General features: G+C 40.1%; 1 protein-coding gene across 1 annotated transcript in view; it reads right to left on the bottom strand.

The window, feature by feature from the left end:
- Positions 1-23,151, bottom strand: part of LOC139716475 (uncharacterized) — a 147,148-nt gene that overhangs the window by 33,685 nt on the left and 90,312 nt on the right. Inside the window, exon 3 of the mRNA XM_071628021.1 lies at positions 12,786-12,990. Coding sequence (XP_071484122.1) covers positions 12,786-12,990 — 205 coding nt within the window. The remainder of the gene's footprint in view (positions 1-12,785; positions 12,991-23,151) is intronic.

The following is a 23,151-nucleotide window of genomic DNA, read 5'->3' as shown; positions in this document are numbered from 1 at the left end:
GCGAATACATTACTTAATTACAGCAGTCTCATCATCATAGCACAATGCATTTTTCCCCTTCATGGTAAACAAGACAAAGAGTTCAAGATAACAAACCCATAAAAAACCATTTTCCCATCCCTCCAGATGCCCCCCCCCCTCAATATTTTTGGGAATGAACTATTATTGCACAGCAGAGGACAATTAATAGTTCAGGTGATTATCACAGAACCAGCCAAACTGACATGACTTGATGAATTGACATTTGTGAACTCAAGGGGAAATCGTTTCTTCCACAGTAAACTCTAATACTGCCAGTTTGATCGTAATGATCATATTCATTATGACATTACTGCAGCCCAGTTGAACACAATCTCTTAAAATTTGGGTGTGATGATTCACAGCAAACCTGTAGAGAAAATGGCTCAATACAGAAATATCTCTGTACATAAATAATGTAATCTTATCTATTTTTTCATCCAAACAAGTGTTTGTTCATTTTTCTGTTGGTCTGATGACCACTTATCCTTGTTCTTTAATTCTTCCACTCCAATAGCTGACCACACATAGCGGGCCGACATCCCCAAACATTTCCTAAATTGAATCTATTCCGGTAGACTCGTGGATCAGAATGTCATGGGACAGCTAGATGGGTTTTGGAGGCATGGTGCTAGCCAAGTAAGACCGCCAGATGTTAAGCGACTTCAGCAGCGCTAATCCTGCGAATTGGATGCACCTCGCCTCAGATCCTCAAGTCCAGAGAACGCATCTGTCACGACCCGCTGGTCAATAACTGCATGGTCTCGGCACACACAGTGCCCATTTCCACGTGATCAGTGGTCTCATTACATCCACAAATTGAGGGCTCACTGAAATTAATAAATACACCAAACAAACATCTCAAATTATGATTTTTTACGGACAAAAAAAATACAATGAACATTTAACCCATTTAAACATACTATCTACCATTTTGCTAAATTTAACACATCCACTTAATGAAATTAATGCCCTCGACAAATAACATGAAACAATAAAACCAAAACAAAACCAACAAATCTCCTTTCAATTCAAAACAAGGGGATATACTCCTCGAGTGTAAAAGTTACTTGCAATATTTTCCAAATTCTATAGTGAGATCTCAATAATAAGATTCATCAACATTTGACTGTCTCATTCTACTTCTCCTTTTTTCTCATCTGCCTTTCTCTTCCTTTCTTTCTTCTCTCTCTGGATGGAATTCAATTGGGCCTCTCTGCTTCTTTTTCTCTGGATGGAATTCAAATGGCCAGACAGTTTCTGCCCAGGTGCTGCTCTTCTGATCGAAAGCATCCTGATTCGCTTTTGTTGGCGGACACATGCCTCAATTGTGAATGGGTGTTGTTAATTCTCATTGCATAATGCACAGGACCTTGGACAAGCTGAGGTGACAGAAGCCCCACTATCACCCCCCCCCCCCAAAAAAAAAAGATCTGTAAGAAAATATTTTTGTGAGAATATATACATTCCTTGCTGGCTACCTCTTCCCTTTATAGTTTAAAAAGACATGAAAAGAACCCAATTAGTACTAGATACTTTGTTTGCCAAGGCAGGCATGCACACAACTTTGTGCAATTAGCAAGCATTTCTATGCCACCATTCAACTTGCGTACAATACGAGCGGCTCCTTTCAAGGATGATATGTTCAGAACATGTTCACGGAGTACAGCACATTTTTTTTTTTTGGTCTATTTGTTATGGAATGATGCATTGAAGGCCTCCTCATCTAAAAGGTTGTCTCACATTTTGTGAGTTCAGAAATAATATTAATGAGCATCACTGGATATTTATCCCTGTTTCTTTTTACATTTACAAACTATCTTTCTGTGGGCCTATACATGAATGTCAAAAATGCAGGTGCTTCTTGATGGTTGGAACTATAAAGAAGTAAAAAAAAAAAAGATGGATGACCTACAATGTTGTATTACTCTAAAAAAAACACTTCACATCTGATTTGCTGAAGTACTCTGAAATGGACGTGTTTCAGATGTGTTCCTTTTTGGAAAAGATTAAGTATAGATGCTACTTTCATTGCATTAGTAATTTAGATTGAATCCTGAAGATCTTAGTAGAAACAGATCTTTGGAATGGATGATTGCATTCTAGACATCTCACATGACCTTTAACAAGGTGTTATGTGATGTTGCCGAGGGCAACATCTTGGCCAAAGATGATCTGGCTATTGCTCGGGATAAGCTCACCAAAATTAGGATTATTTTTTCCACGTTACTATCATGATTAATAGAGGAAGAACAAATTTAATCCTGCAAAATCCTGCACTAGGATTTCCTAGAAGGGACTCCCCATAAGATGATCTCACCGGTCCGCACCTCCAGTGGCACTTTCTCCTTTTCTTCTTTGTTGATCACCTTTTTAAAGTCCAGCATCCTGCCTGACCAAGTGAAATTGTCATGACTCACTACCTCAACAAATTACATATAAGCCTAGAAAAAAAAATGCGCGTACAACATGAAGAGACCAATCACAGAGAGAGGACGGAATTCCAGGGCGATCTAATCATTGATTGTAAATGGCCCAGTTTAAGGCCGGAGTGAAGAAAATCATATTTCATCGCGGCGTGTCGTGACGGGGGATTTGAAAGGTGATACGGGAAGATGCGCATAAGGGGAGAGGGGGTTCACGTTGCTGTCCAGGTAGAGGGGCGGCTATCACCGGAGAAGGGCATAGTCTGGACTGCCTAAACACTATAGCGATTTAACTTTTTTCATCATGTCATCATGTGCTGCGTATCTACAATGATTGGTGTTCATCCTAGAGGTTATATTCTTTTACCACGGTCAGGATATGTTGGTCGAAATGAATTACATGTAGAAGCATCAGGAGTGACTAGATATTGTATTTTATATGTGACACAGATGAGAAAAGGAAATTCAGTCTGAAGTTGAAACTATCACTGCTTGGAGGGGAGATATGATGTGAGATGGTGCTGGGAGGAGGAGGGGGGGGGGGGTGAGGAATGATGAAAGCAGAAGGGTAAGGAGGAGGACAAGGAGGAGGGGAGGAGGAGGTGGATGAGGAAGAATGTGACGGCAAACAGACATCTAGTTGGAGAGATGCTATCAGCTCATTCTCTCTCGGACCGGACCTTGAGACCGGCGTGCCGTTTGAAAAACATTTTGCCAAATAACCCGCCCCGCAGAAACCGGACTCGAAACCCCGACAGTTTGTGCGCAAACAGATGCAGACAGTCATGGAGTGGCTGCTGGCTTGAGCCAACAATCGCAGAATGCACGACCGAGAAATGAATGCTCCATTCTCATGAACCTCACTTCCTGAGAGTTCAATTTCTTCCCACACCTTTTCATCCCCCATTTCAAAGACCTGCTTTCGTTTGATGTAGGAACTCCATCAAGTGCTGCAAGTTTCTTTATTCTTTGCCAAGACTGTTGGGAGAGGACGGATAGCAAATTGCTCTCTAGAAATCCAATACACATTCATTACTGCCTTCTTATTTACATTACCAGAAATTGAGACTTTAATATAGTTTAGTAAAGAATGAGTAATAGTTGACCTATATATTCCAAAACTTTATTTGGTCTGTGGTGATCATGGCATTTACTAATACATTATTTTTTTTTCTACTCACTCACAATTTTATGACATTTATTTTCCTCCCTAGTCAGATGAGACAGAAATCCTCCACGAGAACACTTAGTTTTCAACATGTAACCAAACACAATGTCTGCGGAGCATATGTTGACCATCTCCAGGCATGGAGTCTGGTACAACAAGACTAGAGATATTCAATTACTCACATTACACCAGATTTCTGATACAATTAACGAGGCTTAGAAATTTGTGAGCAATCCACTGTGGCACACATACTTCACAGGAGACATCACTTTTCATTCTTTTTTTTTCTCCTCCTCTCTATCACCCCCCCCCCTTTTTCTTATTTATTGCAATATTGAATTTTCAACTGTCTCTGACCTGGTGTGAAACTCAACGCTGAGTTGTAGTCTGCCCACAGTGGGTTGATAATGGGGGCAGACGGGGGAACAGAGCGGAAAGTGGGTTGGACAGAGCTCCCGTTCGGACTGCCCTCAAGTGCCTCTAGAGTTGCTTGTAGGATAATGGGGCAAATCGGCCAAAGGAGACAAAGGCCAGACTCAGGCTAGAAAGTGTTGGTTGGGGGGGGGGGGGGTGGTAGGAGTAGGGGGTAGGGATATATTACTCAATATTTGTAATTCAATGATCAGAATATGCTCATCTTGAGTCAATTAAAGATATATTTCAAACAATGTGGCAGGGATGATTTAGTGATGAGGATTATCTGCCACTTGATGCACTTCTCACAAATTATCAAATAGTCAAACTGCATTCTAAACAGACAATATTTTACAATCCACTGCAAGACCATACAGTACCTTGCAGTACAGGTGAAAAAATATGCATATATGTCATATGGCAGTCTCTGGTATATTTGTCTTATATATGCATATCTACTTTGCTTATGTTTTCAGTAACAATGACCACCAATATATGAACTTGACTATTACTATGATTTGTACCTCTCTTTATGTTTGTACACTTTGCATTTGATTTGCTACTGCACTGGGATAAAATGAAACACAGTGATAAGATCAAACTAAAACAAACAAAACAATATGTGCCAATGGCTTCTGCCACAGAACATCTGTAATCAAATTGCAGGAACAGAAATATCAGACTTGAAATTTCAAGGCCAGCCATTTGTGAATCCACAAAATCAAGTTCTAAGATATGTTGCATGTCGGTGAATGATTGTGCGAAACCAAATTGCACCAAATTGCACCAAACATGCACCAGCAGCACTCGCAAGGCAGGAGCTGCGGAATCAAATTGCAGGAAAAGTAAGAAACATCACACTTGATTTTCGAGGCTCGGCCATTTGTGAATTCATGAATCAAGTCCCAAACTGTCCCTGACAGCTCAAAGCCGATGCCGTCTCGATGGAAAGACAATCCTCCAATATGAAATGTAATACAGGGATTTGCTCAGTGTCGATTCCTGCTCGGATTTGGAGGACACATAGTTTTAGAGTCGATAAATCATTAATGGCAGTCTCCAAAAGGTCAATGTCGTGAAATCGACGAGACTCTCACCATGAAGCAGCACATCTAAAACTGCACTCACTTGTACCTGGGAGCAGATTCAAACATGGAGTGTTTAGTAAAAGCAAGAAATCACATGACCTCTTACAACCTCTGACCCTTTCTCTATCTCCCTTCAGTCAAATAAAATTTGGAAGGAAGCAGTACTAAATCACATACATTCAAATCTCTGTCTGTTGAAAAGGCAATCTTTCAACAATGTCTTTGTCAGAAAGTAGAATTTCTACAGAAGAATTAGAAGGGATGTATGGATGCAGAACTAATGTGCTCTTATATGAGGATGGCTGTACGAGAAGTGAATATTCAAGCAACCACCAAATTAGTTATGATGAAATTTTAACAGCAGATGTAGTTCTGATTTCAAACTATAAAATGAAGCTTAAAGGCACCCACCATCAAATATATGCCAATTTGACAAAAACAGGTACACCCTTTAAGCAGAGCAATTCCAATGCCAATTTGATTTAATCCTCTCTGATCAGTTCCTGCAGTACTTAGAAGCATCGTCCATATCATGGGTTTTAAATGCCTGTGGTGGAAAGTGTTATAACCTTGCAATAATTGTCTATTACATATCATAGCAGCATATCACTATGCTATTTAGCTTGCTGGTTTGTGTGGAAGTTCGTCAAATTTCCCAATCTCGCTGGGATGTAATTCATCTAAATCAAACATGACTTTTGAAAACAGCAACTTGACATGCATACTTATGACAATCGATGCAACAGAAAGGGCTTAAAAGAGTATTGGAATTTATTCTATTCCACATTTGTCGGGTAAAATTAATAGGTAAAGATTTGCCATGAGTGGCTCAAGACCAAAGCTGGAGAATCAAATGCTCAAAAGCAGCCAGCTGACTCAATTAAGGATACCACACAATCTCTCCCTTTACCTGTCCTCATAATCAACCTCACACCATGTAGCCACTATACACACTCATGTCTACTAGTGCAGTCTGTGGGTTTCTGGATAGGGGGAAAAAAAGCATCTCTTTGAGTACTCTCACACAGCAAATCTGAAACCGCGACGACGCCCCCTCAGCACGACTAACACCTGCAGCCTGTTCAACTCAATTATTGATCGTGTCGGTTTGTCTACTCACACGAGCCACGGGCTTTTGTTATTCCTCTCGATTGTTACTCTCTTTCTTGGCGCTAATTGTCATGATAAGTCCTTTGTGATTGATATAGCATGCTAACTGGCCTCAAATCTATCATCCTCTGCAACTTTCAAGTGGACTAATGGGCAAGTCCAAGATAAGGTCCCCTCAGAAGGCAAAATTTCATCTTTGCTCAATATTGACATGTTTGGTATCATTTTGAAGCTTATGAGTTGAAGTTTTGATATCCGTGAAGGAAAAAATTATATTATGTAAATTTATGCAAATTTCAAGAGCTTCATTTGCATAAATGTGAAACACAGCGTTACGTATGGGACATTTATAAAAATTCATATTAATTCAAAGGAAAGCAAATAATATTTGATTAATATGTGGACATAAGAAGTTCATCACATAGTTTAACTTGGTATGAAAATTTAGGGATTATGCAAATGATTATGCAAATTAGCTCGTGTCCTATCATGAGATGTCCCATACGTAACAAAATGAGGTCATTTTTTTAGGTTTTCTCTGAAATTGCTAAGGTTATTTTAATGCCCTTTTGGAAAGTTCTAATTTATCGTTTAGAGAAATTAAATACCAGAGAAAAAAGAAAAAAAAAGTAAAAGAAATATTTTTTATTAGGCATTGAAATAATGTTACGTATGGGATAAATGCGTTACGTATGGGACATCCTCATACATATTGCATGGGAATGCATGTAGCTACATGTAGCTGGGAAGGTCTCTCAGTACACAAATGGTCAATCATCCTGAAGAAAGCATCCCAACATTGTAGCTACTTTTTGAGTTATAGACACTTGAAACAATACATGAACTTGACTGAACAATTTTCAGAAAGGGGGAGGGGAAAATGGCAAAATATACAATGAAAAATCAGCATTAAAGGGATGGTATAGTTTTTTTGTAGAAATGGGGATTCAATTTTCAACATTTAAAGAGATGATTGGAAACCAATGATATGAATTACTTAAGAGCATAAAATCCTAAGACTAGAGGAATTCAAAGTTTATGTGATGGAGATCCAATTTGAAATGGTTGTGATATATATATAGAAGAAAAATAAAGTACCTGTAAAATGATTTTTTTTTTTATTGCAAGTGATACACAAATTGTCCTTATTCAGTTTTCAGTAGTAGCCACAACAAAATTCATGGGTATACATACTGAGTTGTGACTCGAATCAATGACCTGACTGCTAGACAGACATCATATATCTACTTGATCACTGGGGTTCCACGCAGCAGGTATTGCTTATTTGTTAAACTTAATATTTCTTGTGTCAAGTTGTTTTTTATTGAAAGTAAATGGCAAACTGCCCTTCATCAATGCAAGTAAACACTTTAAACTATTCAATTTTTCAGTAGTAACTATCTTGATAAAAATAGGGCATACATACTCAGGTTGGTCATAAAAAATATATGATTGAATGTGATTATGATGGTAAATATCTGGGGAATATTGTTCCCTTGTCAATCTGGATCAGTATTTGAGTAATTTCAACTGATTCCACCTCAATAATTATGCAAAAATTTGTTTAAATGGGTATTTTGCAAAATCATTTTGCAAAATACCCATAAACATGGTTCTCCACGTGTACACTAAACGAATGGGGGACAAAGGGCATGCATACCCAGGTTGGTCATAAACATATAAAAATATGATTGAATATGATTATGATGGTGAATATTTGGGGAATATTGTTTCCTCGACAATCTGGATCAGTATTTGAATAGTTTCAACTGATTTTACTTCAATAATTATGCAAAATACCCATAAACATGGTTCTTCACACACTAAATGAATGGGGGACAAACTGTCCCATACGTAACTGTCCCATACGTAACACGTCATGTCTGTCTTTAATTAGAACCTGTAATTAGAGCTTTTTGCCTAATGACATGAAACTTACCTGTTATAATCTTGAGTGTCGTGACTTTCATCACAGTGAGTTACAAGTTGTAGAATGATATACTTTCAGAGAGTTTTGAGGTTGAAAAAAATGTTCAAAAAAACAAAATTTTTCTGGTCCCATACGTAACGGCACATATTTTCTCTTCTAGAATATAATTGTCATGGTCATTTTTCTCAATTTTTTACATGATTATACTTCTTCTAGATATCAATCACCATGATGAAGTTCAATATGATCAAAGGCCATTAACACTATTTTTCAGGTCATAAAAGTCTCTGAATGTCCCATACGTAACGTGCGCGTTATCTTGGACTTGCCCTAATAAAAACAGAGGCAAACAGCATGCTCCAAGTCTTGTCATGATACAACAGTGTTGGGGCCATCCTGAATTTACAAAGGAAAAATGTCATAACGTGTGATGACAATTTAATAGTTACTTAAATTTTCAGCAAACTCAACTGCATGCAGAATAAAAATGATGACAAAGTCTCATGTTGCCATTCACGACATCTAACTACAGCAGAATGTGAAAAGAGCATCCTGCATATATGCATTCCTCTGAATAGAGATACATCTGGATGGACATGAGTGGCTCTATGATTATCTCTGTAGCAATTCTTTAAGTTTGACCGACAGTTACAGCAATATATAAATTGGAGGAAAACTTTATTTTCCCCCCTGATCCCAATAGCTTTCTAATCCTGAATGAAAAAAACAATCATCATGATATGCTTTGTATGAAATGACTTCTGCAGTAATGCTCTAAACTGAAAAGCATCCCCAGAAATGTTCCTTTTTTACAATATCACAACTCGTTGAGCATCAATTGCAAGCACAGGCCATCTGTGCCATTCTGCAATGCAACCAGCAATGGTTGAACATAAAACTGGTGGGACTCCTTTGGACAAGAATCCAACTATACCTCAATTTGTGATCGATTTGTGGAAATACATCTACCTAGATGAGGACAATTTTCTAATTGAATAACACCATCTCCATCCCCCCCCCCAAAAAAAAGAAATGATATTCAATTTTAATTGATCTCCCAAGCCCTGGAAGGGCTCCTTTCGCCCTTACCATCTTCCAACACGAATTCGGTTGGCAGGCATGCTGGCGTCCCTATCACATACCAAATAAGCCATTGCGGTTGGGCAGATAGCCTCCTGCAGGTTTTTATTGCAGGTGATAGCAACGCTTTCTCACATAAACATTCAGGCATATCAAAGACGATTCCATGAGCGAGGCAACTTTTATTCTCCTGGGATTACAGATATACTTTTTTTTTGGTGAAGAAAGGGGGGAAAAGAAAAGAAAAATAATATCGGCTAGAGGTCAAATTCAGAATGCGACTAAGTGTCTGGCCAGTATAGTGTGAGAGGACTGTGATTTAGGGGCAAGGTCTGACAGATGGTCTAGACCCATGGTCATTGTTCCATGTTAAGAATGCCACGAGATTTTGGCACATTTCCCTCCTAGAAGTCCGACAGAACTGTGGACACGGGATGAAAGGCGCCCCTGCATGAGATGTGTACAGACATGCCTGCATTGCTCGCTTGGCTTGATATGACTAATAGAAATGTTTTCCGCATGGCTGCGCAAAGCCAGAACTAGGCTCTTATGGATGCAACACCCTAGTAAGTCATCTTCTTTTGAGACGGCCAGCTCTCTGACTCTCCCGTCTGCGCGCCATTGTTCTAGTCTGTTTTTATCGCTCATTTTCATGTTGTTGTTTTGCAAGTGTCTACCTCTTTGAGATGCAATGGCGATCTCGGTGTGCAGCAAAGTGAGATGTGGCTTGTCTGTTGGTTCACAGGCAGCTAAAGGTGCGACAATAGCTGGAAGGTGGAAAGGACAGGCAACCTCTACCCCATCTTTACACCACGGTTTCCAGCTTGCTTGATTAGTCGGTGGCTTCTCTGTGAGAATGACAGCCGGACAATGGCCAGTATTGATCCATCGGATTGGACTACACCCAGATTACACCCCCACCCCCCATCCATCCCCCCATCCCTTGCCATCCCCTTGTCTTCACTCCTCTTCCAAAGATTTGCCGAGCAAATAGAGCACTCACAGTCAATGCCGAGATGAATGCAGCCTGACCAGTTTTGAGGCAGCAGGCAAAATAGCCGGAAGGCAGCCGGGGCCTCGTGTTTCCCGGCCCTGCGGAAGGAAAGTACACGCTTAATTGTTTGAATTGATTAACGCAAAGGCAGAGTCACTACTTTGCTCTATTTACAGGATCAATTATGCCACGAAATGATTGACAGATTAGAAAGGTATAGCCTCCGACAAGTTGGGCTCAGTGAATTGGTATCCCATCCTGAAGACACCTTCTGTCTTGTCTGGAGGAACGCCCCTGTCTTTCCCCTTAGGCTCTCTGCTATTGTGGTGGTTGCACCCATATATTTCTAGCCTTGTCTATATCTGCAGACCCTAGAAGCACTCACTTGCCTTGCAGCAACTTGCTCCTTGCACTTGCTGAAGAAAGGCATGTCACAGTAAAATGCAACATACATTTGATGGAGCTTTTATACATTATGCTCTCAAGAAACTCTTATTGTTTAATGATAAACCCCCTGCATCAGTAAGATAATGAGAACGAACCACAGGTGCCTGCACCATCATTTCTTTTTATTATCCAGGCACCCAGCCAACTCAAGGAGAGTGCAATGCTCAATGTACTCATGGCCAGGCAAGGTGGCCGGAAGCTTTCCTCACTTGAGGGCACTTCGAAGAGCTTGATCAGTGACATCCTGGCTCTTTCTCTCCTACCAGCATGATCTATGACCATTGTCAAGTGTCTTCAGTCTTCCAAGTGTTTACTTATCTCGTCCCTGCTCCAACATTGGTCTTGGTTCACTCTTTATGAATTCCCACAGCCAAACCAAGCTCAATTGGCTCCAGACCCCCTACCCCCCCCCCCTTTCAGTTTACAAACTTTCATTGTCTCTGGCATCTATCACAGCAACAAGCTCACATAATCCACAGAAAATGCTCAATGTTTTCTTTCCCATCCATTTCAATTAAGGCAAATCTTGAACCCCCCCCCCCCCCACAGTTTCTGCCGTGAATCAATGAAAAAAGGGAAAAAGATAAAGGATCTCGGCCCGTGATGATTCACCAATGACTTGTGTCTGCATGTTGACACGTTGACGGCTTGCTAATCGTGGCCTGGTTGATTAAAGAAAATTAAAGAGGATTGTGCTGGGCTGTGATTGGTTTGGGGGATTGCATTTGGGGGTGATGCTTGCTGCCGAGATGGATTGACCGCTTGCGTGAGACACAAGGACGAGTAATTTTCATCAGTCAAGTCGTCACATTCACGGCGGAATCTTCCGCCGACAGCCAGTTCACTATCTCCCTCCCCTTCCCCCGTTTTCCTGCACCAATTCAGAATCATCAGGTTTGTTTGTTCAGCTCAGCACATCTTAAAGAGAGATACGTTCAGTGGTTTCTGTGCTTCTTCCTTTACAGTGGTGAGCAAACCATCACACACTCCTTGGTGTGTCTGTGTTGTGGCCTGGCAGATGTATCGATTGGTGTTGCATAGGCAATGTGTCAACACATCAGAGATGGCATACTAGTGGTACGCTGCACTGCTAGATTTCCATTCTTCTCTGTGAAAATCTTAATCTTTTCACTCACTTGGAGCTGAAACAGCCAGTTTCTTACTTAGAAGACATGCCCAAAATACATAAAAGCATCACCCCAGCCACAACCGCCATCCCCACCCCTGTATGAATTTTGCTTGCAGAAGATCACAACTGTTTCTTTAATATCAATTTGCACTTGCTGAGAGCGCTGTGTTATCAAAACACCCTTTACAGACAATATCAGAATCTCATGAATATACAAGTAATTACATCAAACACTGCACTTCTGACATCCACTGGAACAGTCATTACTTCCCATGTTATGATGTCTTTAAAAATTACACTTTTGCTCTAATGATCTCCTTGACAAATTCAATGTGTGGCTAGCTGCTAGCTCTCATGTGTCTGAAAGTGCCTTTCAGTCGTATGCCCGTCTCCTGATTGTCATGGCTTGAAGCAGTCTTCAGTACAGAGAAGAACCAACCCCATCCGGTACATACCACACTGATTTGACGCACAGTTCTCGTTGACTAGCCAACAATGTCATATTGATTTATAAACTCTCGCTCTCTTAATGAGAATAAATTGATCACGGATACAGCGGTGACGACAATGATTACTCTCTTTAAAACGCCCATAAAACTCAAACGGCATTCACATTCTGCTTAATCTCTGCTCACACAGTAGACAAACAGCACAAAAACAAAACAGGAGAAACTTCTTCATCACACGGAGCTAAGCTCATCACATGGTATCACCCTCTTAAACTCATCTGGTAGAAACAGAGGCATGTTGTTAATCTAATGAGACAAGTGTATGAGGAACTGAAAGGAAGATTATCTATTCTATTCTCCAATGTTGATGACTCATCAACACAGCTGAAAAAAATGGAAAGTCCAGTAAATGTTCCTCTGACCAACCCTCATTCAGGGAGAAATTTTGGTGACATATGTCAGAAGAACGCTGGAAAAAATCGAAGCATCTATGATCCATGTTCATGAAAAGTTCCCGGTTTGTATTCCCTACCTTTCCAATGCCCGGGTTCTCCTTAACCCTGCTGATGTTGCGGAGCAGCGAGGGCGGAGCCGGAGGGGGGTTCCTGAGGATGATGTCGCTGAAGTTGGTAGGGAAGATGGGTGGCTCCGGCTGAATCATCACTGGGTGGTCAGGAACGATGGGCAGGCTCCCTTTCCGCTTCTTTTTGGAGCCCAAGTTGAGCTTCTGTGCAGCTCTGTATGAAGACAGAAATTAGAAGGGTTACAATATAATTGTATATTAATACCAGAGAAAGTTCAGTTCTTACAGAGTATAATTAAACATGTATCTCTCACACCATGAACGCTTGGAATCTTCTTTTGAAAGTTTAATTGTTATTGTTGTTGGTGTTGTTGTTATAGTTGTGTTGTTGTTGTTGGGTTTTTTTGGCTTTTTTTGGTGTGTGTGTGGTTTTTTTTTTTTTGGGGGGGGGTAAATGTGAAGGAATGGGGATGCGACTTTGAAAGTTTATCTAATCATACCACAAAATATGTCGAGTATGACATGTCTGAAAACTTTGTCTAAGCCACATCTCTCTCACTCAAAGAGAAGGACCAATCAATCCTCAAATAAAAGAGGGTCATACACAGGGTAACTCTTATGAAGAAACAAGAGGGATATGAACCCTATACAATGAGTACATAGGACTAACAATCCCTTGTCACCTACAGAAGTTTCCTGATCACCAGTTGTGTGAAACCAACAAAGGGGCACAGAAGTTTGCAGAGTGGGAGTATACAAATCAATGTTCAATGATTGCCAACGTCAAACGACTGGAACCACGGCTTTTAACGACACTGTGACAGCAAATAAGCTCAAGGTAGTAACATTGTTTAACGCAACGTGCCATTCCGTGCTGTGTTGTTAGAGGCAATCTACATCTAGCGCTTCTGGCACTGCACGCTTCAGTACAAAAATGCACAACTACACTGCCTTATAGTACTGAAGCTTCATTTCCGCAACGTCAAGGTTTTTAAAGTATGTATTTATAGTGCATTACTTGTAACAAAAGTATAAAGCGACATTCATCTAGATTCCTGATGTATCTTTCTACTTGTAACATTGGAATGATGAACCTGCAGACATCACTGACTTGAACACCAACTTCATGAATTAAAAACCCACACACTTCCCCCAGACAAACTTGTCTACAAGCTCAATGCATCATTGGTAGTAATTAACATATTGGCACTTTGGAACAGGCTCATGAGCAAACAAACACATGTAAATGCAACCTGCAAGGTAAAACAAATTACATTCCAAATTTACCAACACAATAGCATGTATGTCAACACCCCCCAAAAAATAAAGAGCATAATAAACCAAACACCAAAAACACTTGAAAACAAACAAACAAACAAACAAACAAACAAACAAACAAACAAACAAACAAACAAACAAACAAACAAGCTTTTTTCAAATGGAACAAACAGATACTTTTACTAACGATAACTTGAAATCACACAGCAACATAGTATACACATATATTTTTTTTTACATCTCGTCTCAGTAATTGCTGAATTTATGAAACACACACACACACACACACATGCACATATATGCAGAAAACCAAACTAGGAAATTATTAGACACCAATGAATTGGAAGATAACCAAATAGAGCTTGATCAACTAGGAAAGCATTGAGAAGTTTCTGAATTATTGAGCCTAGTAGATTCAGAAGATATCTGTACAATTTGGTGTGTCATACAGCTGCCTCTCAAATACACAGTTATTCAGTCATAATCATGATGGTAAACAAGGCACAAAAATCCAATCTAAATGTAGATGTTACATCATGATGTCCTCATAATATGTGTGAACATGACAGCCTTATCTATATACGAATGAACTAGCAGTCAACGCAATGATGATAAATCCTACCCTGAAACATACACACCATCCCTATACCGTATTAAATAGCTTGATGTGTTACTGTGCATTCCAACACGTTGTCCTGGGCAATTCAACACTCTTACAAGTTCCAAACACCATACATCAAATTAAAGACACTGTGTTCAAAACAGAAAACTTAAAGGGACAATTGTAATTGACCCTATCTCTCATACAATTAAGACACATTGAATTCCATGTGAAGGAGAATCACATTCCTGAAGAGATGGACTAAACTCAATCGAATGAGCACATGTGGAACTGAAAGAACACAGATGCAATTATAAAATATTGGTGCAGCAAGTCATACCTGGAGATAAACATGGCTTTACCCGGCTGAGTTGGGCTAGGGGTTCCAAGATTTGGGAGGTGAGAATCCTGGACAAACCGCACCATCATCACTTAACACGCTGCATCCATCAGCTCCAAGATGTGATTAATCCCTTTAACCTGCCAAAATTCACAGACTGTGCAGATCTTGCTGAGGAAACAGGCAGCTTCTTTCTGGTGAGAACCACTACAACAGGTAAGTAACGGACCCAAACAAATCTCAGCACTGGTCCCTCGGAATGACGACCGAGCCAAGTTGCATCGCTACAGAAAAATTTTTCGAATATATTCCACAGCAACAGTGTCATATACTTGTGTCCGTCCTCGACTAGCTCCAGAGCTGAAATGACTGCTAACCCAACAGTCTGCACGGCTTAATGAAAATAAAACACACAATGAGATGTACGCAGACAATGACAGCAGCATGTGAAAGAATAGACCTTTTTTTCCCCTCCACTCCCGTGGCTCTTCATAACTGAAGCCTATTCAAGCTTGCAACATGTCTGAATGGTGTTCCTCAACCCATTATAGCCAATGCTGATGAATGGAAGGAAAGAACTGTGGGGGGGGGGGGGGGCGGCCCTGTCTGGTCTTTTTTTTTTCTTTTTTCCCCCCTCTATGTGTGGTGTTGGGCTTAAAGCTAGCCATGCATTGCACTCTTTTTGTCCTGTCATGTTAAAACCCTCAGCCACCCAAGAACAGTATTATTAGTAATTGACGAGGTTAACTGCGCGACAAGGAGAAAAGAGAAACTTTTTCTCTGTGTGGGGGTGTGCGTTGTGGTATTAGTGAAGGGGGGGGGGGGGGTGTTTGAGAGTAGCAAGCTGCACACCCAGCGTGAGACGTAACAATTTAATGCCAATTTCTGACTGCTGAGGGCTCTTCCATTTAGTCTTCTTCGAGAGACTATTAATAGCACTAAATGAGGATTAGCTACCATTCTTTCCTGGTCCCAAGATCTCCCTCTCTCCACCAATTTCTCTCCCGAGTGTTTTCACGGGTGTCACCCTTGACATACAACCAATAACTCCAGGTATAATCGGATCACTCTCTCCGTAAAATTGGTTGTTCATTACAGGAGCAGCCAAAGTGGCCGGTGGGTAAGACGGCTTAGATTGAGTAGCAGCTGGATGGTTTGTTATGAAATCTGCAGCAGACTAAATACAGGGTCAAGCAGTACTTTTTTTTTTTGGTTTTTCTCTCAAAAACCACTACCTATAGAATGGAAACAAAACATTCAACCACACTCTGACTGTCAAAAAGCATTTTCTTTCATATGCTAATTGCTCTTCCAAAGCAAGAGCAAACTTTTTTCCACGATAATTGAAAAAAAAAAATTGAGAACAGAATGAATGAAAACTGGAATCAATCATTAACTCTGGAATGACAAGGATAAGGTTACGGCAACATCAATTTCTCCCCCAATCAAACAAATACCTTCACGGCACAATGACTGTGGATAATTGAACTCTCCATCTACTCTCGTGGACGAACATGAGATGATGTTTTGTTTGCCTATCCCCACCAGAATCAGAATCAAATCATCACCCAGGAATGACAAGGAGAAATTTGTTGAAAAACATAACTCCCCCAAACAAACATGTGTACCTTCATGGGGAAATTAAGGCAGGTAATTGAAATGTGCATCTCATCCCGTGTCCAGACATGAGCTATTTTTGTTTACAATTTACCGGTGCTGACTTCATAGGGCTTCTGCCGGCCTCTGTGGATTGCATTCCTCCCCCTCATGTCTCTCCCCACCTTTTCTTGTTTGCCTCTGACCACTCACTCACTCTTCTCTGTGTTTTTGAATGCAAATACATGACCAGAATTGAACAATTAAAGGCAAATAATCCGGAAACATCAAAAAACAAAACAAACATAAAACACAAACATCACCTGGTAAGGTATAGGCCCTAAATGTTACAGGGTGTCTATAATTACCCACATCACTCAAATACCATTAGAAGTAATTCAATCTGCCAACTTCAAATTATCTTTTTTTTACTTTTAAACTTGCTCTTTTAGCATATTCCCCCTGAAAGATACTTTACAAATAAACATTCCCTGTATAGTGCTGAAGCTTCAAAGTCGATGGGAACTCAATCAAATTGTATGCTTCAGATGCGAAGAAAGAAAGACCAAGTCAGCTTTAAAATGATGACATTCTCCATGACTTACAGTGAAACTCATTATATTGGGGTAAGGCACTGCAAAATACCTCATACACTGTAAAACATGATATATTCGCGGCATGAAATTTTCGCGAATTGGAGCCGACAGCCTTTTTCGTGGCATGAAATTTTCGCGAATTGCCACTGGCGTTCTATGCATGTAGTGTAGACAAAAACTTTCGCGTGCATTTTATTTTCGCGAATTTCGGCGCTCGCGAAATTCGCGAAATTAAAATGCACGCGAAAATTCCTCGTTTTACAGTACTCAGTCTGTCTGCACATTATGTGATATTTCCAATCTCTGTTTTTAAATGACCCAACTTTCTCAACTATGATGCAACATGTGTGTACATATATATTTACTCATTCAATCTCCTCTTGATTCTCCCCTCTCCAACCTGGTGAATTCAACTTGCAAAATGACAATCAATGGCAAGCACTTCTCACTAAGGGAGAGTATTGGAAAAGGACAAACACAGGAATAACAACAACAACAACTGCAACTAAACCAACAAATCGAAGAACCATAGAAAGACGCACCAAGCTGACAATTAGCCCTATTCATTATTGCTCATTGACTTCTACAAACACTAATCCTGAATATGACAGCTCCCCCTCTAGGTGGTACGCACACACTTGTCGGGAGGTCGGCCTAGTTGGGACTATTGTTCTCGGAACTTAGCTACCTCTCCCCCGTAAAGCTTGGGCGAAGTGGAGTTGTCAGAGATCAAAGAAAATTAACTTCCATTTAGTGGAGATTGGAAGGCAATGAATTGGGGAGTAAGTGCATGCATGTTTGAGAAGCAGATTGTAGAAAAATAGATCGGCAGATAGACAGGTAGAGATATGGGGGGGGGGGAAGAGATGGAGAGGGGTAGATACAGAGAAGAATATTGGGTTAGGGGATTAATGTGTGCAGGTAAGTGAAATAGATGAGCAAGTGATGGTCAAACTAGAATATGAAGAGAAACATTCAATTGGTCACGAACGACGACAAGATATAGAAAATGACACATGAAATAGCAGATAATTGTTTATAAACATTATACTCACAGATTGAGAGAGAAAAAAATATATACATACATATACTGAGAGAGATTTAGTTAGAGAACAACAGAGACACTGTGGTCTCTGTACACGTATCTAAATATAAACGAAAGAGGAACTGAGAGAGATGTAAAAAAAGAAGAGAAATTACCATGAGTGACAGCACGAAGCAGGAAACGGGGTGTGAAAGCCGACACATACATGTGAATAAAGATTAGGGTCATAGAGGGAAGAGAGGGAGAGAGAGCGAAAAGAGGAATAATGGTGAAAGGAATAATGGTCAAACACCGCGAGAAAAACATTAAGCACACAATAGGAGTAGTTAGTGAAGTCTCGATCATATAAGAATGCCTCTTCTGTCTCAAACACAGTGGGCTCGAGTTTTCCCTTTGTACTCCCTTTGTACGGCTGAAGGAAATCGGAACCACCTTCTCAACTAGCATGAGATGTGTTTCTTTGAAATGGATGAACACAACGAAGCTGAAAGGACAAAGTCCTCTACAACGCTTTTAGTTAGTGACAGCCAAGAGACGGCTGAAGGAAACGCGACAAACAGGAGCATTAGCACTGAAGGAGGATGCTTTTGATGGCTGGACTACATTCGAGCAGAATATTCCAAGAAGTGTCCTACCCTCAAATGACTTTTGTTTGGCAGGTGCATGAAGTTGTACTGCGTACATGAATTCTGTGGGTTGTATGCTTTAATTATTTATAACAAACTTATAAACAAAGAAGTTTTGTTCTCGTCAATTCATCGTGTCATACTGAAATGCAGAGAAACAAATGATGACAAAGTTGAAATTTTTTTATATGACATTTGATCATAAATTTGTCTTTGTAGGTGGGAAATACTGCTGTGCCATTGATGCTGTTTAATCTTTGCTCTGAGCCTCTTTCAATTGATACCCCCAAAAAACAACAAGTACATTGACGATATGGCAAACAGAGATGACCGTCCTCCGTGAAATCTTTGCAGATGTGAACGCCAAGGTGTCTAGATCAAATACATTCTCATTCAGACCAAGGCACTGTGTTAATGCTGGACATGAGTGCTCTTAGATATGCAAGAGTAGTGCCAAATCAACCCATCATTTATCCTCCCCATCAAAGTAAAATCTATCCAGGCCACTGGAGCCAAACAAATTTCAGTTTAGTCTTGACAGAGCTGAGCTGATCAATCCCTTCTGCTCTAATCTAATCGAAGAAATCCTCTTTTTTTTTTTGGGGGGGGGGGGTTTGAATGAGAACATCCTCTGTGTATTTTAGATTCTCTAGCATGTGGATGAAGAGTACAATATTTGGGGGGAAATGGAATCAAGATGCAAATTAATTGAGTCCAGGAGAGAGTTAGGGAAAGAGGGAGGATGTTGTTCAAGAACAGAAAACATGAGAGCAGGCAGCAAATTTAGATAATGTTATTTCAAGTGTAAATGTATGAGTGTGCATGTCTGTGTGCTCCTGTATGCTCACATGGAAATTGGATGAGGAGATAAAATGAAAAAAGAAAGAAAGAGAAAGATGTAGAAAATGAAGAGGTGGTGGTGGAGGAGGTAAAAGAGGAGGAGGAGAAGGAGGAGAGAGAATGAGAGAAGAGGAGAGCAGACATGAAGAGCAAATGATACATTAAATGAGATGGGACATGATGACAACACCTAGGTATACTGAGTCAAGCATGATATCTGTGCTAATGGGGCGACCGGGGCGACATTGATCCTTAGAGCAGCGCAACCTGTAAGAGAGAGGTCAAATTTCATCCCAGTTTCCATTTGTCTGTGCTCAGTTTGCACACTGAGCCCAGGATTAAGTTTGTCCTAATTTTGACAGACATTTAGTTGCAGGGCTTGGATGCAAGTAATGTAGACTGACACTTCTGTTCATAAGCAATCACATTGGATACCTGGAAAAGAAAAAAAAAAGGTCTGTTTTTAACCTGTTCATCTTCTTTATGTCAGAGTATAATTTAATTTCTAAGTCGGTTAGTTTTACAGTCAATATCTTGGAATTAATACCCTTGGATGAAAGATATATTCAACATTACAACTGCATCCTTATAGAGACAAGGCATGCTATTTCGATGCTATTCACCTTTAATTAACATTACCATCATTTGATATTATTATCCATTTTTTCTCTTCTTTTTTTTTGGCAATGCACTATAACTATGAAGACAACTGTGGTCTGAACACAATGGTGTCGAAAATAATTGAAATTTTTGAAGTAGTCTCAGTCCGAATAAACACACCCTATGATATGTGTCTATTACTTGTGGTGGGTGATTTTGATGGGTCCAATATCTGGTCTATCAATATAAAGTTATCATCTCTCTGTTGCTCTATGCGTAGTCTTAGTGGCACCACATGTATTAGCTGAACTAGAGACTCACAATTGAATTGTCCACATCAGGTATACAATGGAATCATAATGAGCGGCAAGAAAATAAAAACCACACACAATCATTTGCATCCACAGAAATGGTTTAAACACAACTCAAAGACCCATTTGTAGCAAGAGGACGTCAGCTTGACGGCCAGATCCACACCTCACAGGAGACTTTACTGAAAGGCGGCAATCACTAGTCAAAGAGTATTAGCCTCTCTTTTCCAATAGGCAATAAAAAGGGTTTACCACTGTGCAGTTAGCATGAATAAAAATGCAATAGCTCTTTTGTTGTAAAGATGGCGAAAGAAAGAAAAGAGGGGGGGGGGAGCAAAATTGGAAAATGAGGGTGTGGCTAAAATCCAGTGGGAACTATATCTTTTCGTTCTTTGATGATTGCATGGTATTAATGATTCATAACAGGAGTAATAAATGTAACTGAAAGATCTCCAACATCAAATTACATATAACCACAAACATAAATTGAGGGAATGAAAATTTCCATCACGAATGAGCCACAAATAAGTTCAGTGACTCACATTATACAAAGAAGGATAGTAAACAAGTACAACATCAACAGGCTGTCTTAACATTACTCATTTTGAGTTTTAACTGCACAACTAGTGGGGTGTTTCATTATCTTTAATGGCAGATATCTAGTCAAATTTACTAATCAATTGTCAAACTTTTGCTGATTTTGGTGGCATCTCTCTAAAATTTGAACCCAACATGATACTTTATGTTGTAGAATAGGAATGCAATGTCTCTTGCTCCATCATGTACACATTTCTGTGTGTGTGTTTGTTTGTTTGTGTGTGTGTGTGTGTGTGGGTGTGGGTGTGTGTGGGGGTATGTGTGTAAAAGGGAGGAATGCTGAAGCCTACATGAAATAAAATCATATGGCCCACACTGCGATTTGTCATCCTGTCACTCAGTAGATCGAAAGATGGATGGCAGGGGGAACACAGCCTTAAAGGAAGACTGTTCTCATTACGTCTCTTATCTTCAGGAGAGAGAATGGCAAAAAAAAAAAAAAACCTGAGCAGAAATGATGGTAATTGTTGCGTCTCCATCCATGTAATCTTGCTGGATGCACGATGAAATCAATATTTTCGCTCATTTTTCTGCTCCATCAGTGGGAGGTGCCCTGCCCGGGGCGATCAGCAATTGCCTTCCATTCATTAATATACCTCATTAAGATTGGGGATCAAGCTGGTTTACATGGCATCTTTTGGAGCATATGACTCCAAACATTCCTTTTGGCTGGCAAGGATGGTTATATACCAGTACTAGCAGGATTAAGACTCTGTGAGTTTGAGAACTTCATATCTATTCCAGATGAACTTCTCCTTCTCCTTCTTTTTTTTTTAATGTAGGGCCTACAACCATAAATGGTACCTCATACTCCAGTGCAGGGTTAAAAATGAAACAGTTTTTTGACTGTTGGAGACAAGCGAAAGACTGCTCCACTGCATTTCCACTACATGACTGGCAGAGCACATAATAAAGTAAATCATTATCCCTTGCTTGTAAGAGAAGGTAGAGCACATGTTCTGCGTAGAGTTCTGATCTGCTCAACCCAGAGTTGAAAAAAAAAACCACATTAAATTCAAAGAGTTGAAATACTCTCAAACAGTTCAAATCATGTCAACCCATGCACTACCACATTAGTGGTGCCAGCACCGTCAAGTCTCTTACATGAACAAAGGGAGCACATTCCTCTCCCAAAACAAAAATTGTGCGGATACGGACAGGAAGCCGAGCGTACCATTACAATTTCACTCCTGGTTGCAGTGGAATGGGTTTGGAGTGGGGGGATGGCTCACCAGCGGGGCCCAGTGTCAAGAGAAAGACACCCAGGGGTCGTGTGATTGGCTTATGAAAAGTGGCCCATTAATTCCCTAATTACCATGGTAACCAGGAGCCCCTACAGGAATGGTCTGGTCTTGAGAGGGGAAAGCAAATGAAGAAAATTGCCGCAGGAAAAACAGCCAGCAGCTCACGAGCTCATTTGATAGCCAACAGAAAAACAAAAACCCGGCAATCTCTGGAGGAAAACGAAGAAGGAGAAGGAAAGGCCCAGTGCTAATTTTGAGTCATAATTCCATCATAAATCTTGTTTTTTTCCCCATCCTCCTCTTTCTCCTCCTCTCCAGTAATTGAATTAATATACATGAATATTCTGCATGACTCACTAAGATAACTAAGAATATTATGCATACGTTCTTATCCAAATGCCATTTGATCAATCAGCGTGTATGTGTGCGTTGACAGCTTTAAGCTTATCAAAATCCTATTGCAATTAATCTGCTTTGGTATCAAATTAATCATCAGTATTTGCTGATGGTTTATTTTTTTTGTCTATTGTCACTCACTGAAATGATTATCTGGAAGACATTCAATCTACACTTAATCTTAGCATAATTTTGCAAGATAAATAACGGAAACGTTCTGGCTTAGTGGGCCATGTCTTATGAAGTGATCTTATTCATTAAGGAACTGAATGAGTCAAAGCTTACACTATCTCGGAAAATAATGC

This window comes from Diadema antillarum, unplaced genomic scaffold (genome assembly GCF_040938485.1).
Source record: "Diadema antillarum isolate AM-2024a unplaced genomic scaffold, OU_Dant_1.0 scf00000065, whole genome shotgun sequence".
In the NCBI taxonomy this organism is placed as follows: Eukaryota; Metazoa; Echinodermata; class Echinoidea; order Diadematoida; family Diadematidae; genus Diadema; species Diadema antillarum.
The sequence above is the reverse complement of the archived record's forward strand: the minus strand, read 5'-3'. Positions and strand labels throughout refer to the sequence as shown.